The sequence below is a fragment of the Phyllopteryx taeniolatus genome, chromosome 13, assembly GCF_024500385.1.
Source record: "Phyllopteryx taeniolatus isolate TA_2022b chromosome 13, UOR_Ptae_1.2, whole genome shotgun sequence".
Taxonomy (NCBI): Eukaryota; Metazoa; Chordata; class Actinopteri; order Syngnathiformes; family Syngnathidae; genus Phyllopteryx; species Phyllopteryx taeniolatus.
In genome coordinates this window covers 9,666,612-9,684,274 of record NC_084514.1, presented here as the reverse complement: position 1 = coordinate 9,684,274, position 17,663 = coordinate 9,666,612, and the positions used below count along the sequence as shown (strand labels likewise).

Sequence of the window (17,663 nt, the reverse complement as noted above, 5' to 3'; positions counted from 1 at the left end):
ATTCAGAATCATAATCCATTTTATTGCCAATTTCAGTCAGTGAAAGACACATTCGCAACTAGGATTTTTTTCGGTCCGATTGTGCAGCAAGAAACGGATGATGATAAAAATATAACTATACTAAGAATAAAATAATGTGCAACAAGCATCAAGTGTAGATGTGAAATTAGTTTGACAGTCAACTTCAACTGGGTGTGGCATTGAACAGCTTGAAGCCTCATTTTTGAAGAATTGTTCACTATTCGCTAAAGTGCTGCTTATTGTAAAGTGAGTCGAGTTGAGTTCACTGGCACCATACAGCCTTCATACTCGAATTTGCGCTCGCCTGTAAAAAAAAAAAACATCGTCCGAACATTTACTACGTTTCTATTTGCTGGGCTTTGACGCCATCTTGTGACATCTTAGAGCATTGCCGAAAGAGTAGCTATAGGTTCCCAAAAACAGAAAAAAACCCAGCACACTGGGAAGTGAGGGGAGCCTATCGTAGCTGACTTTGGGCGAGAGGCGGGGTACACCCTCAACTGGTTGCCAGCCCACTGTATACCTCTGGGAATTATTATTACAACATCGTTTAGGTCTGAAAAAAGTATATGGAATTGAGACATTTCTAATGCGTAGGAACCCCGGAGGCCGACGCCCCCTTGGGGACGGAGGTAACCCAGTCTCTGTGCCACGCCTTGGACTTGGCGCTGTCGGTCGCCGCCGGTTACGAGAGCGGCGCCTTGCTCCAGAGAAGGCGAGTGGCGGAGGTCTGTGGGAAGCTGGTGCGCACCGTGGGAACGGAAACTCAAGCTGAAGTACAGTATTCTTCTTTTTTTTTTGTAGTTGATAGTACCGCCGCCAAGGCTTTTTTGTTAGTACGCAACTTTTGTCTAAAGTTTATCAACCTGGATGAGTGGTCAGCAAGTTTGGGGTGAATCCAATCTTAGAGGTCATTAATTGAACATTTTAATAGATATTTTTTTCTTTTAAAATAATGATAAATTAGATTTTAAAAAATTACCCAAGGGGTATACATGGCAATCTCTCTGTATTGTATATTTATTAATCTGTTATATTTTGTACATATTAAACATACTGTATCTTGTGAACTCTGAGCTCCCTGACTGATAATTATTTTATCTTGATACATTTTAAACAGATGTATTATAATTATTACAGTGTATTTTATTAATATATTATGCATATTACAGTTTGTGTTTTACTGCAATGCTATACAAATGTGTATGTACTGTAGCTATTGCTATGACTAAAGTAATACAATAAATATTTTTCAATGTAATATGTACAGTTTGTAATTTGCTAAATATTTTTATGAATCAGGACAGCAGGTATTTTTATATTGATTTTTTAAATGCATTTTATTAATAGGATACATATTTTTATTAAACTTTATAATTACGTATTATCAATAATTACAGTGTATTTTATTAATATGCTGCACGTTTTTTTCTAATATACATCCTGTATAATTGTATATTCATCAAGATTTACAATTTGTATTTTAAAACAATACATATTTTAAAAACGTTTGATTACTACACCTATATAATCTAAATATACATTTAATGAATAATTGCTGTAGGTATTGTAGTAGCATGCTTTTAAAAATATTTTTGTTACTATATATAGATTAATTTAAAATGAATTATTTAGTATCACTATGACTGAGTACAGTATGCATTTTGGTAACATGATGCATTTTTGTTATTTTTCCTTTTTTTCCGTTTCCCTTGCGTATCTCTTGTATGCTTCAGTGTGCGGGGGGCTTCCTGAAAGCCGCGCTGAAAGCAGAGGTGGCCCTGCTTACACGGCAAGCCCAGGACGAGCCTACTCCAGCCAAGAAAGTTTGCAAAGCGGCCCGCGGGACACCGAATATGTCGCCGCCCACGTGAGTTGATGGAAAATTCCCATTAAAGAAGCCTTCAGAAATGTGACCTTTATGTTTGTGTGTTCCAGCGAAGTGGACATGTGTGCTGGCAGCAAGGTCTGGGCCGCGCTTAGCCGCCGCTTGGAGGAGCTCCTGACGCTGTTCAACTCTGATGCCGAAGAACTCGAGAGCGCCCAAAGCCTCGCCGCATTTCGGGGCGTCGCTCTCATCCTCCGACTGGCCGCCATTTGCTCCTCGCCCACTAGGTGATGCATTAACACGTGTGACTGTTCCGTCTTCTGTTCACATTCTAAAACCATGCATGTTAAGTTCTTTGCAGACTCGTAAGGGGCAGAGGAGAAGGAGTTGTGCCAAGTCTGTTGGAATGGTGAAGGAGTGCGTAGCTTTCAAAGTTTAGGAAACCGTATAGCCCAACTCTTATTTTATTTTTACAAATTTTTGGGGGGGGAGGGAAATGAGGGGTGCAACAACTCTGTCAGATTGTTGTAGGGTTGTGGGTCCCTATCCTATGTGGGGTCCCTCTAGTGGTAAGCAAAAGAATCACTGAATTAAATGTTCAATGCAAATTTAAAGTGGCATTATGTGTTCGGTTGTATTAATTTTTTTTTTAAGTACAATACATTTGCATTTCATATTTTAGAACTGTTTGTTTTTAAACATGTATTTAGGTGCTTTAAAAAAAAAAAAAAACATTTATTTGCAATACACTTTAATTTAATGGTCATTATGGTTGCACTTGGAGAGCACAGTATTTCTGTGAGGTGGTATTTGGTGTAAAACGTTTAAGAACCACTGTTTGGGAAAGATTTGAAATGTCTAAAAATGGATCAAACTACATAATAACCCAATTTATACTAAATGTTTAAAATGGATAAAACTACATAATAACCCAATTTATATTCAATATTAAAAAAAAAAAAATCAGGTGTGTGCAGGGGAGAAGGGTTGCAGGAACTCTGTCGGGATGCATTGCCTTAGAAGTTTGGGAAAGGCTTTCATATGAAAAAATATAATTACATAATAAACCTTGGGTTGCGCGGGATGTTATCAGGGGAGCGGAGATTAAAACTCTCGGGTAAAATTTACAATGTACTATCGATGAAATTATATTGGCGAATTTTTATTGTATTTTTCCCACCAAAATTTGAAGGTATGTGCAGGGGAGTGGGAGTGCGCCAACCCTGTTGGAATGTGGAAGGGAGTACGTGGCTTAACAATTTTGGGATCACTCTTATCGTGTGATGTAGATAGACGTACTGATTGCAAATGCGTGGCCCTCGTCAAGCAAGCGCCCATCAAGATCCCGTTGTATTTTCACTGATTGAGGCAGAACTCAATTTTTCTTGATGTGTTCACTGTAACCATGACTTGTACTTTTCCATTCTCTCAGGCCACCTCCTCTTATTTGGGTGTCCGCTGAGAATCTGGGAAGGACATTGCGGAGCTGTCAATCAGTGCTAGAGGGCGGTGCTAAACCTGTCTCTAACCAGAACTATTACGAGTCTGCCGTCCAGATCACTGTGCGAGTCCTTGACTGCGTCCTCTACCTGACTGGTAAGCATTCCCGTGACAGCATGAATATCTATTGCGATGGTGCGCAAAATAATTTGCAATAGATTATGTGATATATCTTTTTAAAAAAAGTGAATAGTTGCATAAGGGGAACGGCGTGCCAAGAAAACAAATATACCAATTACTCCTCCCTATGTTGCTATTCTTTTTTTATGTACCCCGTCAACAACCTGACAACCTTGTCGCACCCTCTCCCAAAATGTAGAAAAAAAGCTTTATCATAGGGCTACAACTAACGATTATTTTAATAATTGATTAATCTTTCAATTATCTTTTCCAATTTAATCGATATCAGATGTATATATTTTGTTAATTCCATCCCTATATTAAAAAAACAGGACAGAAAATGCACAAACATAAATTGTAGGACTGCTACTAACGATTATTTAAATAATCGTTTAATCTGTCGATTATTATTATTTAGATGAATCGATGAATCGGATAAATAAACCATTTAATTTACATCCCCTTATGAAAAAAACAGGACATTATCTCAAACTGACATTGCAGAAAATCCCAAAACATTATGATTAGGATTATTGGTTTGGTCTGTAAAATTATGATCATTGTTTTCCAAAGTAAAAGCAGATGTTTGCAAATGTCTTGTTTTGATTAAACACAAAGATAATTTGTCTGCTTTCCTGGAGCAGTACAAAAATCTCAGGATATTTACTGTTCAGAGGCTGAAATTTTGAGGATTTGGACCATTTTAAGTTAAACAAGGTCCATTAACGATTAATTGATTATCAAAATAGTTGTCTATTAATTTGATCACCGATTAGTTGTCAATTCATTGATTAATTCTTGAACCCCTAATTCATTGATTACAATTCAATTACTATTTCGGTCTGTAACGTTAGAAAATAGGCAAAGATGTTGATTTTCCACAGTCAAAGCAGATATTTTCAAATGTCTTATTTTATTCGTTTTTCCGTGTGAACGTAGTTTAGCTCCGTCGCCTCAGCTGTAATAATCCCGTAGACTTTATCGTTCCTCGTCGCAGTTTCGAAGTTTCGCTGAATGTCTTCATCGTCAAATGAGCCTGAACCACTTCGTCTGTCCACCTGTCTATCCTTTTCCTTCCTTTTTTTTTTTTTTTTTTTTTTTCTCAAAATATCTTGTAAGGCCCCCACAAGTTCACAACGTGTTAAGACCACACACTGGCAGAAATGGTGAGTGTGAAAAAAAAAATGCTCATGTTCAACTGTGCTCAATCAATCAACGGTTTGTCAGCACAGCCTGCCCCCGAGAGTTCTGGGTACATCCAGAAAGCGCACGGGGGAACTAAATCGGACCCTCAGAGAACCTTTTTACCCAGGTAGTTATTTGTTGATATCACGGAGTAAATCAAACTACCAGGGTAAATAGGAAATTTCCTGAAAAGGTTCCTGCGGTGGAAAAGCCTCTATGGCAGTTATGTTTAATTGGCATTAGGATTATGTGGGTGTCCTTGGAAAAAGTTCCAAAGATCCCGAAAGTTTGAGAAGTCTGTTTTTTTGCTATGCAGTGTGCCACCAAGGTGAGGACGCTCTCCAGCGGCGCGCATGCGCGCTTCTGTCACTCCCCTGGGTGCCGGAGCACAAGTCTGCCTCGGCATACAAAAGTTCGAGCTTCCCCTCCTGGGTCTCCACCTTGGCTCAGAGGATCCACATTTGCTTCTGTGAGTATGCTGCAAAATAAATATGTAACAGTGAGGGTTTGATACATCTAATGTGGATAGAATTACAAAACAATCCCATTCTTATGTTATTTTTACGTTTTTTTTGTTGTTGATTTTTTGACGGGTGTGTGCAGGGTAGTGGGGCTGCACCAAATCTGTCTGGATGTTGTAGGCGGTGCATGGCTTAAGTTTGAGAAACACTAATGTCCCATTTGTCTTATTTATTGATTTAAGGGTGTGTGCAGGGAATGCTGACGGGGGTGCGTAGCATGAAAAGTTTGTGTAAAGGCCGGTAAAAGGAATATTTGAGTACAATTGCACAATAAACCATATTTTTTACCATATGTTTTTGAGGGTGTGCACCTGTGGGGCAACTCTTGTCAAAATGTTGTTGGGCTTGCATGGCTGAAAAAAAAATGGGAAAGGCTGTTAGAATGTATTGTGACTACATTTACATTATAACCTTTTGAAATGTTTTGAGGCAATGCGCCAACTCTTGTCCATATGTTGTAAGGGGTGCGTGGCTTGGAACGTTTGGCAATTGCTGTCATTAAAATGTATTATATAGATACAACCCCATTTCCAATGAAGTTGGGATGTTGTGTTAACCATAAATAAAAACAGAATCCAATGATTTGCAAATCATGTCCAACCTATATTTAGTTGAATACACTAGATATTTAATGTTCAAACTGATCAACATTATTGTTTTTAGCAAATAATCATTAACCTAGAATTTTATGGCTGCAACACGTTCCAAAGAAGCTGGGACAGGGTCATGTTCACCACTGTGTTACATCACCTTGTCTTTTAACAACATTCAATAAACGTTTGTGAACTGAGGACACTAATTGTTGAAACTTTGTAGGTGGAATTATTTCCCCTTCTTGCTCGATGTCCAGCTTCAGCGGTTCAACAGTCCGGGGTCTCCGTTGTCGTATTTTACGCTTCATAATGCGCCACACATTTTCAATGGGAGACAGGTCTGGACTGCAGGCAGGCCAGTCTAGTACCCGCACTCTTTTACTACGAAGCCATGCTGTTGTAACATGTTCAGACTGTGGTTTGGCATTGTCTTGCTGAAATAAGCAGGGGCGTCCATGAAAAAGACGTTGCTTGGATGGCAGCATATGTTTCGCCAAAACCTGTATGTACCTTTCAGCATTAATGGTGCCCTCACAGATATGTAAGTTACCCATGCCATTGCCACTAACTCAGCCCCATACCATCACAGATGCTGGGTTTTGAACTTTGCGTCCATAACAGTCCGGATGGTTCTTCTCCTCTTTGGCCCGGAGGACACGAGGTACACAATTTCCAAAAACAATTTGAAATTTGGACTCGTCGGACCACAGAACACTTTTCCACTTTGCATCAGTCCATCTTAGAAGAGCTTGGGCCCAGAGAAGCTGCCGGCGTTGTTGATAAATGGCTTTTGCTTTGCATAGTAGAGTTTCAAGTTGCACTTACGGATGTATCGCCGAACTGTATTTACTGACATTAGTTTTCTGAAGTGTTCCTGAGTCCATGTGGTGATATCCTTCACACATTGATGTCAGTTTTTGATGCAGTGCCGCCTGAGGGATCAGAATCAGAATCATCTTTATTTGCCAAGTATGTCCAAAAAACACACAAGGAATTTGTCTCCGGTAGTTGGAGTCAATTGACAGAGAACACTTTTGAGACATAAAGACATGATTTCTCCAGATTCTCTGAAGCTTTTGATGATATTATGGACCGTAGATGATGAAATCCCTAAATTCCTTGCAATTGTACATTGACGAACATTGTCCTTAAACTGTTGGACTATTTTCTCACGCACTTGTTCACAAAGCGCTGAACCTCGCCCCATCTTTGCTTGTGAATGACTGAGCAATTCAGGGAAGCTCCTTTTCTACCCAATCATGGCACCCACCTGTTCCCAATGAGCCTGTTCACCTGTGGGATGTTCCAAACACTTGTTTGATGAGCATTCCTCAACTTTCTCAGTCTTTTTTTGCCACCCGTCACAGCTTTTTTGGAACGTGTTGCAGCCATAAAATTCTAAGTTCATGATTATTTGCTAAAAACAATAACGTTTATCAGTTTGCACATTTAATATCTTGTCTTTGTAGTGTATTCTATTAAATATAGGTTGAACATGATTTGCAAATCAATGTATTCTGTTTTTATTTATGTTTAACACAACGTCCCAACTTCATTGGAATTGGGGTTGTACAAGACATCCGGAAAGTATTCACAGTGCTTCACTTTATCTATATTTGATTATTTTACAGCCTTATTCCAAGATGGAACAAATTTTTTTTGCTGTCATAATTCTGCACACATTACCCCGTAATAACAACATGAACACTTTTTAGGGAAATTAAAAAAATAAACCAACTGACAGAAAGTTGTGCATTGTTTTAATGAGAATGCATGATTTGTCCGTCTTATCATGGATCTCGTTTGTTTGTGTTTTGTCAGCGAGCGACGTTCGAGCGCAGTGTGTTTCTCTGGTGGCGCGTCTCCGCGGTGGGGTGTGCGAGGTGTGGCGTGCGTTTGTGTTCTCTGCGGCCTTGCGAGGTCCGGATGAGGCCGTGAGAGTGGCGGCCGTCCGGGCCTTCCCGCTTCTTCTTCACCACCTGGAAAGCTCCCACCACAACCTCATCACCACCACGGCCTTAAAGTATGTGGTTATGAGGCGTAATTTGTATTGTAATGCGGGGATTGCAAAACTGGGGTGTGGTGCATGCACTGGGGTAAGTAATGGCAGTGTGTGTGTGTTGGGGGGGGAATACCTGTGGGGGCCATCTTGGTGCATCGCACAGGGCACAATTTCAGCTAACAACCCCACTGGTTCCAATTTTTGGGGAGTGCAAATGTCGCCTATGTCGGGATGTTGTAGAGGATCCGTGGCTTAAAATGTATTGTACAAAGTACATGAAGTACATAATAACACTTTTTCTTACTTTTTTGGGGGTGTGGTAATCTGTAGTCCCAGGCTGGAGGACGGTTCGGAGAAGGTCCAAAGGGAGCTGGCCGGGATCGTGGGCCAGCTGAGCTGCATCCAGTCGGGGCACTCGCTGCTCGGTGACGATGCGCCTTGTCCGGAAGAGCTCGTCTGCCTCCGCCTCTGCCTGGCGGCGGAGCACCCCGGCAGCGCACCCCCATCTCTGACGGCGTCCTTTGTCAAACCTTTTCTGCCTCTGCTCAGACCGCAGGCCCCCAATAGCGTTAAACAAGGTATTATCCCAAAACTTTTATTCATATACAGTGGCATCCATATATAGTCTGAAAAGTATTCACATTTTTTCCCAAAATTTTATGTTACAGACTTATTCCAAAATGTATTAAATTCCTCTAGTTCCTCAACGTTTTATACACAACACCCCATAATGGTAAGGTGGAAATTTTTGTTTTTTTAATATATATTTTTGCAAATGTATTAAAAAAAAAAAAAAAAACTAAATGTAGGGATTTTCCACCTTTTATTTTACTGCCTTATTCCAAAATGGAGAGAGCGAGCAATCCATTTGAATAGTAATTTAAATGTGCAAAGATCTTCCCCCAAAAGTTTCTGTTGTCATTGTGCAGTGCTGTGTCAAATTTTGAGAAAATAAATGAATTTAATTCATTTTGGAATAAGGCGCTAACGTAACAAAATATGGACGGCTCACCACTATTTTTCTGCATTTTTAATTATTATTATTTTTAATGAATTACAAAAAAAAAAAATTTTCATTGTGGGTGTTTTGTGTTGAATTTTGAGAAAGAAAATGTATTTCATAATTAATTATATAAAAGCCATGTGAAAAATGTGGAAGGCGTGTTACTTTTCTCAACATTTTTTAGTATTTTTAATAAATTGGCAGAAATGCCCCCATTTTTTCACATTGTCATCATGGATTGTTGTGTGTAGACTTTTGAGGAAAATAATTTCTTTTTTGGAATAAGGCTATAACTGAACCAAATGCAGAAAGTGAAGCGCTGTGACTACTTTCCGGATGCGCTGTACTGTACCCGTCGAGTGTGTTTTGCTTCCCCGACAAAGCATTCCTGAAAGCGCTGCCTCACCTCTGCTGCCACGTCCGTCTGGCTGACGGCGGCGACGACTCCCAGGAGCTTCTCCACGCTCTGGTCGGGCTCATGGAGGATTCGGACCCGGGCGTCAGAATGGACCTCGGTCGATCGGTGCGCTTCCTGCTAACGGAGCCCAACACGCACACCTCTGACGACGGCCCGGTGAGCGAGGTGAGTGCTTCAGATGCCGGATGTTGCCTCTTTGAGGTAAATGGCAACGTGTTCGTGCGTGTGCTTGTCTGTGTTCTCAGCTGCTGGTCGCCCGGCTCAAAGAGGCCTTCAACAACGCCAAAGTCAACAGGGACGACGACCTGCGCCACACTCTCATACTCACCGCTGGCGAGATCGGCAGGTGAGCACACGCGCACGTCTGATCTGCAACTACAGAAAACGTTCGGTTGAAGTTATTGCCGCCCAAGGAGGGTCAACAAGTTATTAAATCCAAGGGTTAACTTTTTCCTCCCTGTACAGTGAATGTTTACATGTTATGCTCTCTAAAAATATTAAAACATATAATTGTTTGTGCGGTATTGGTTTAAGCAGACTGTTTGTTTATTCTTGTGATTCAAATAAGATCAGACTACATTTTATGGCCATTTTATTTAGTAATTTCAGAACTTCGCAAGGGTTCACATACATTCCCTCCCATTGTATGTTTTATATTGTATTAAGGACATTATATAATGCTTTTTTTCTCCTCATAAAAAGAAAACAAGCAAAAAATTTAGTTTTTTTTTTCTACATTTTCCTTGTTTTCATGTGTTTGCATGTGCACGTTACTGTTTTTATGCAGTACAATATTGTGGAGTGGAATTTTTTTCCTCGCGACAAAATGGGGGTGTTTTTTTGGGGGGGGAGGAAAGCTGGAACAGATTAATGTTATTTCCCTTCTTTTCAGTGGGTAAAGATGATTTGAGATAAGTGTTCCGAGTTACGAGCGTGGTCACAGAACAAATTAAACTCACATCTCAAGGCACCACCGCACATTGCACACTGTTCCCTTTTCAAGAGCCTCTCAGGGCAGCCTGGTGTCCTTCTCCCTCCTGCGTCTGCTCCACTGTTTGCTGTCCAAGTCGTCGCCCGTGTCCGTGGCCGCCTACACCCAGATCAGAGCCCTGGCGGCCACCAAAGGCATCAAACTGCAAACGCTCTTCAGTCAGTACAAGAACCCCATTTGTCAGGTAAACGAGCAGTGGAAGGAAGGTCGTGTACAGGCTGGGCCAAAGGGAGATATACCCTCCCTCCCTTCCTCTCATCCTTTTAGTTCCTGGTGGAGTCTCTGCACTCGCGTCACTCCTCGGCCCTGCGCAGTACGCCGTACGAGGGCAGCGAGACGGCTAATCAGAAGGAGCTGGCGCTTGACATCTTGGCTCAGATTGCGCACGCGTTCGACTTCCCGGACCTCCACCGCTTCCTCTCTGTACGTACTATACGCAGGCCACCATATAGCACCACTTGGTTGTTAAATATCAGCTTTACAGATGCCACGTCAGGGTCCGACATTAAAGGAGCCATGGGGTCTTAGTGGTCCATATTTCACAAATCACTTATGTATTTTTTTGCTCAAGAAAATGAAACTGGCAGTCTATTTCCAATAATATCAATCTGTCAAGCAGTTGGTGAATAATGAATTGTCTTTGGAACGTCTCCTTTTTCATTGCCAGCAATAATCATGACACCTCAAATAGATCCAAAATAAGGGTCGTTACCAGGTGACTGTATTTAACTTTACTGGGACTGATAGCATCACGTGTCTCTCTCAATGTCTTACCACAGCAGACTGAAACTGCAGAGCAAGTGTGGCATCAATAAAGCTGACATTTTCAATGCAGTTTAAAGAGAAAGCATTAATATATGTAGCATGGATAAATATTGAATGTGTATAAGATGCATTCTTCATATCCTGGGCTGTTCAGCGGACGCTGCAGGTGCTCTTGCCCTACTTGGCCGCCAAGGCCAGCGCCACAGGCTCCGCCCTCATCCGCACGCTGGCCAATGAGCTGAAGGCCAACCGGCGGGAGATCCTGATTAACAACTTCAAGTACATCTTCAGCCACCTGGTCTGCTCCTGCACCAAGGAGGAGCTAGAGAGGGCCTTTCACTACCTGCAGGTCGGAAACCACGTCATGCCGTCCTAATCACAAATTAATTAGTCGGTTAGTTAATAGTTAGTTAGCAACTTAACCCATTTATACTTGTAATGTATTATACTGCATTTTTATTCGATCACACAAACAGACATGTAAGACGAGTGCTACACTAATATTAGAAAAAATATACAAATGTACACATGAAAAAACAGACAAATATGCAAATGTTTTAGATATTATATATATATATATATAAATATTAGAAATAAAATAAAAATAAAAAAATTGAATACAGTTACCTGTTAGGGATAGATGGAGAATACAGAAAAATGAGAAAAAAAATAAATATGAAAATATTTTTGGGAATGTCAGAAAAAAACAAACCTTTATATTTTAAAATAGTTACAATAGTCTAATAATACCAAAATAGAAAAAAAGATGATAAAATACAGAAAATACTAAACAAATATTAGGAAAAGTACTAATATATTAAGGAAAAGTACCTAAATATTAGGAAAAATAAAAAAAATGTATAATGGCAAAATACAAAAACATGAGCTAGAAAGATAAGAAAAAATATACACATTAGGAAAAAAATACAAGAGTATAAATATTAGACAGCAATATTAAGCATACTTGGAAAAATAAAATCATAAAATAAAGAAAATATTAGGCAATTATTTGAGAAACAAACAAAAATACAGAAACAGAAAATAATTTAAATATAAAATAAAAACAAAAATCTGCTGATGCTTAGCAGATGGATTCATACATGATTGCGTTTGACCATATTGTTCAGAGCGAGACAGAGATCGAACTGGGCTCACTTCTGCGCCAAGACTTCCAGGGCCTTCACAACGAGCTGCTGCTGCGCTTGGGCGAGCACTACCAGCAGGTCTTCAACGGCCTGGCCATCCTGGCCTCCTTCGCCTCAAACGACGATCCCTACCAGGGTCCCCGTGACATCACCACCCCAGAACGCATGGTACCAAAATATTTTTTTTTTTCAAAAAGAAAGCTTTCATTATATTATTATTATTATTAGTATTATTATATTCTCTTACTGTAGGTGGACTACCTTCAGCCAAAGCTGCTGGGAATTCTTGCCTTCTTCAACATGCAGTTGCTTAGCTCCAGCGCAGGAGAGAAGGACAGAAAGAAGCTGGTGAGCAAAATAAATATTGAAAAATACTAGAGGAAAAATACACAAATATTAAGGGGACATATTATCATTAGTTTTAATGTTAGTAAGTAATAAAATAAAATTAAAATTGTTTTATCCAAAAACAATTATTAGGGGAAAAAATGCAAAAAAAAAACCTAATAATATTAGACAAATGTAAACAAATAAATAAATACTTAATACACCAAAAAAATCAAACAGTAGGAAATAACCCAATATACAATACTAGATATAAAAATGCTAACATATGAAGATGATAATATAAAATAAAAAATACACAATTTCTATAAAAATCATTTACATTTTTTATTATAAAATTGTTAATACAAATTATTACTGTACAAATACAAATACAAAACAACAAAAATACAAGAAGATTAGAAAAATATGCAGATAATTCATTGTAAAAATATGAAAACATTTGAAAATGATACAAAAACTATAAAATAAAAAGTACACAAATATTTAAAAAAATAACAAATCAATAGGGGACAAATACAAAATAGGAAAAAAATAAAATATTAGCTTAGAAATACACAAATATGAGTAAAAATACACAAATACTAGGACTAATACACAAATAGTAGGAATATAAAATATTGGATGGAAAGTTATAAAAATATTTAAAAACCATACATGAAACATACACAAATATTTAAAAAAAATGCTTTTAGGATGAAATACAAAAGTATCAGAGGAAAAATACAAAGGTATTTAAAAATGCAAAATCATAAGAAAAAATAAATTTGAAAAAATATATTAGGAACAAATATTAGGGAAAAGTAAATTTAAAAAAAGTATTAATTAGATTATTTTTAAAAAATGGACAAAAATACAAATGAATTAGAGGGGGGGAAATGAGCTTTCGGACAGTCTCAACTCCAGAAAAAGTTAGAATATACTTTTCACCAAAATTTCAAACTTCAAGGGTACCACTTTATTATTACATTTTGAATTGAGCCAGAAAGAGTAAGTGTGTGTTTCCTGTGTTTGAGGCACTGACCAGCGTGATGGCTCTGATGCGACTGATGGGCCCCAAACACATCAGCTCGGTGCGGGTAAAGATGATGACCACCCTGCGCACCAGCCTCCGCTACCGAGAAGACTTTCCTCTCCTCTGCTGCAAGTCAGTACCTGTACTTACTCAAACTTAGGATCCAAAGAGCAATGGCAGTTTCCATCCTGACGATGCAGGTAGAAACGACTCGTATAGATATAATATGAAAAAGAGAAAATATTTGACAGAAATAGGATTAAAACAAACTATTAGACACAAATGCAAAATATTCAATGACAACAACAACAAAAAAAGTAAATAGTAGCTGTTTATAATTCATATAATGTACTAAAGTACAGGATGTTTACAGTATCTGTATTTCTTACTAGATATTGCCATTAATTTAGTCGGTAAAACGGCATGACTGCCTTTTGGATGGTTTTGGCCTTTGCCCGCAGAACGTGGGAGTGTTTTGTGAGAAGCGTGGAGCCGGCGCATCTGGGCCCCCTGCTGAGTCACGTGATCGTGGCGCTCCTGCCGCTCATCCCCTTGCAGCCCAAAGAGACCGCCGCCATCATCCGCTTCCTCATACTGGACAACAGGTTAGCCATCAAGTACCATTAACTCGCTTTTCAGTGTTTTTTTTGTTTGTTTGTTTTAATTGCCATATCTCGCACAGGGACGAAGTCAACGACTACCTCCATGAGATTTACTTCCTGCCGGACTATCCTGAGCTCAAAGACATCCACACTGTGCTGCAGAACTACAAAAAGGTCTATTTAACAGTGCTAGTCGGGATAATACCAGAGGCTCGAGGAGGAGTAGTGAACTAAGGACTGCCAACAAAACAGGACATCTTAAACGCAGACAAAAAAAAAAACACCAGGTGGCGCCAAATTAGTAATTAATAATTATTTGGCCTGCGCACAAAGAGTAAATAGTTGATTTTCAATGAATAACTGACAATAAGAGCCAACAAGAAAATCTGCGATTATGCCAATTTGTTGATGTCGAACAGTGAATATGCAGGGGTTCACTGTACTGTACCGCCAGCAGAGCAAAACTCATATATTCTTTTTTTATTTGCTTAGCTGACAGCCAGCAACAGTGACCTGGCATCTGCGCTACAGCTGTCCATGAGAGCCGTTCAGCACGAGAACGTCGACGTCCGCATACATGCGCTGACCAGCCTCAGAGACATGATGCACAGCAACCAGGTGACCACAAAGACACGGGCAGTAAAAAGGGATTCTTCCTTGTTGACCTCTGATAGGGTGGCTGGGTAACTATATTTCATAACTTAGAGGGGGGCATATTATGTAACCTGCTGGTCTCTAGAATGCCTGCCCAGGACCCACCCATCAAGTGTAAAATTGCACAAGAAAATATATTTGTGTTTAGCTATGTGTCCGCTGCATGTGCCACACACACTGATCCGCTACACTAATTGACAGCTGTGGCTCATTTGCATGACACAGAACCACCCGCTCAAAACAGGCTAATTTCCTGCTTCAATAAAGATTAAGATGCATCTATCCAACAGAGCGACACTACAATATGCGCTGTATTTTTTGTACATATGTGCTTCTTTTGTTTTGTTTTTAAATACGTTCACAATGTACTTTCAATTGTTTAGTCATTTTGATGATTTGTTTGGTCACCATGACTTTACTGTCTTATGTATACATTTGTCTCATTATTCTGGCAAATAGAACTAATTTTGCTAATCCTAAATCACGTGAAACAGGAAAGGTTTAATCTGATTTCATGTCATACACAAGAAAAAAAAGTGTCTTTTTATAGAGTCATGGTTAAAAACATCGGCATCCCTAATGTTTATGAATATATAATTTTTAAACTTTAAATACAGCACTGCAACTTTGTTGGGGTTTTTGCGGGGCTCCAGGAGTGGCTGCTGAGGCAGGTGTGCGCCAGCGAGTCTGTGGAGCCGGTCATCTCCAGCCTAGTGTCGGTGCTGCTGAAGGGCTGCCAGGATTCGTCACCCGAGGCCCGGCTCCTGTGTGGCGAGTGTCTCGGCGAGCTGGGCGCCGTGGACCCGGGACGCCTGGACCTGTCGCCGTCACACACCCACGGTGACCGAAACACCTTTGTGGTATGTAAACAAAAGGAAAAAAAACACCACCAGTTTCTCGGATCGATGTGAAATTTTGTTGGCGTGTCTGTCATGACAGGAGGCACGAAAGTCTTTAGGACCCGTGCCTGAAATTATATAGGAAGTCAGCCATTTTGCTTTGAATCAACAATTTTGGCTGTTGTCGAGGGGCTTGCACTCTGACAAACTACTACTAGAGAATCACCCAAATGAGCTTCAGTGGGAAGCATGTAGCGATGCAACAATTAATTGATAGATCAACAACTAATCGATTATCAAAGTAGTCAGCAACTATTTTGATAATTGATTCATCGTTTCGAGACCTTAACTTAAAATTGTCCAAATCCTCGGAATTTCAGCCCACCACTTGTAGAAAGGTGTGCGACACTAAATTGTGAAGCTTTATTTGCCTTTGGTGTCTAATATGGGTCGAGCATGTCATAGAAAAAAAAACCTCTTACAAATATAAAACCTTAAAGTTTAATGATCTTTTTGAGCATTCTCGAGAAGTTGAAAAAATAAAAATAAATCATCCCTCGACGCCAGTTTGACTGATTGACACGGTATTGGGTGGACATGTCTATCATGATGGTACGCACGAAAAGTCTCATGGACCCTATGCCCAAAATTGATCAGGAAGCTGGTCATTTTTGTTTGAGGCAGCCATTTTGTTGAAATTCCAGGGTTCATACTTAAACAAGGGACATGTGTGAGGGCTCGTTAATCCCTACTTTCATTTTAAAGTTGCTTTTGTATTTCAACCAGAGCGGCGTGGATGACCCCAACTTTGCTTATGACCTGCTGACCGAACTGACCCGAACCTTTCTGGCTTACGCCGACAACGTCCGAGCGCAGGACTCTGCTGCTTACGCCATCCAGGTATGGACACAGCGCACACTACCACAAAAGTGTGTGTGTTTGTGTGTGTGCATGTGTTTTGTCAGTGTTCTATAAGTGTGCACGTGTATGATTTAGGGTGTATGTATTTGTGTTTTTTGTATACGTGTGTGTGTGTGTGTATTATTTAGTGTGTGTGGGTTACTGTACCTGTATGTGTGTGTTATTAGTGTGTGTGGGTGGTTAGTATGTGTGTGTGTGTGTTAGTGTGTGGGCATCGTGCATGTGGGTGTGTTAATATGTACGTGTGTGTGTGTGTGTGATGTTCATGTGAATCTACTGTACTTCTGTAGGAACTGCTCTCCATCTTCGAGTGCCGCGAGGGTCGGCTGGATTCGCCCGGCCGCCGACTGTGGAGGAGATTCCCGGAGCACGTCCAGGAGATACTGGAGCCGCACTTCAACAGCAGGTACTACAAGGGAGTCCTGGGTTTGGCACAGCGTTTCATTCCTGCGGTGGCGACGTAAACCAAATGTGTATGGGAGTCGGAATGCGCCGTAGTCTTACCGCGAATGTTTGTGCGTTTCCCACGCACTCTTTCCTCATCCTTGTGTGTCCACATTGCAGGTACAAGAGCAGCCAGAAGGAGGTGAACTGGTCCGACCTTAAGAAGCCCGTCTACCTCAGCAACCGGGGAAGCAAGTTCTCCGACTGGGCCGCCACGTGGGCCGCATACCTCATCAGCAAAGTGAGACCTCTCGTTAAAAATGTTGCTTTGCTAATCACCAGAGGTTGATGTACTTTATTTTGTGGCTGTTAGTTAGTCAGTATAACACAAAAAAACAACTTGTACAAGCTGATTTATTTATTTTATTTTATTGAATTTTTCTTTTCTTAGAGTTGTTGATTTTTGAAGGAGTGGTAGATTTGCACACACTGCGATTTCATCATTTGAGTTTATCATAAGATTTAATAATTCATCATATCTAGATAATAATAACAATAAAATAAAGTAGAATAAAGTTAAAGGTGCAGGTTATAAAATGCAAGAAACAGTACAAGATGTCAGAATTTTTGTTTTACAATTAGAATTTCTTTTTTAAATCTCAGAATTGTTGCTTTTCCAATTAATCATCGAGAAATGTAATGCTAATGAGGTATATTTGCATACACGGCTGATTCATCATCCAAGTTCATCATGTGATTTAATTATACAATAAATCAAGTGTAATGTAACACTTTTTTATTTAAAAAAAAA

General features: G+C 39.8%; 1 protein-coding gene across 2 annotated transcripts in view; it reads left to right on the top strand.

Annotated features, from left to right (window-relative positions):
* atr (ATR serine/threonine kinase) overlaps positions 1-17,663 on the top strand; it is a 39,009-nt gene that overhangs the window by 3,490 nt on the left and 17,856 nt on the right. For both annotated transcript variants that reach the window (XM_061796091.1, XM_061796090.1), the window contains exons 5-26: positions 619-797; positions 1,758-1,891; positions 1,960-2,136; positions 3,282-3,445; positions 4,971-5,123; positions 7,590-7,791; positions 8,101-8,348; positions 9,157-9,356; positions 9,437-9,537; positions 10,195-10,366; positions 10,450-10,605; positions 11,102-11,296; positions 12,075-12,260; positions 12,345-12,440; positions 13,454-13,584; positions 13,914-14,057; positions 14,135-14,228; positions 14,547-14,672; positions 15,362-15,568; positions 16,334-16,447; positions 16,759-16,874; positions 17,033-17,153. In XM_061796091.1, the coding sequence (XP_061652075.1) occupies positions 619-797; positions 1,758-1,891; positions 1,960-2,136; positions 3,282-3,445; positions 4,971-5,123; positions 7,590-7,791; positions 8,101-8,348; positions 9,157-9,356; positions 9,437-9,537; positions 10,195-10,366; positions 10,450-10,605; positions 11,102-11,296; positions 12,075-12,260; positions 12,345-12,440; positions 13,454-13,584; positions 13,914-14,057; positions 14,135-14,228; positions 14,547-14,672; positions 15,362-15,568; positions 16,334-16,447; positions 16,759-16,874; positions 17,033-17,153 (3,416 nt within the window). The remainder of the gene's footprint in view (positions 1-618; positions 798-1,757; positions 1,892-1,959; positions 2,137-3,281; positions 3,446-4,970; positions 5,124-7,589; positions 7,792-8,100; positions 8,349-9,156; positions 9,357-9,436; positions 9,538-10,194; positions 10,367-10,449; positions 10,606-11,101; positions 11,297-12,074; positions 12,261-12,344; positions 12,441-13,453; positions 13,585-13,913; positions 14,058-14,134; positions 14,229-14,546; positions 14,673-15,361; positions 15,569-16,333; positions 16,448-16,758; positions 16,875-17,032; positions 17,154-17,663) is intronic.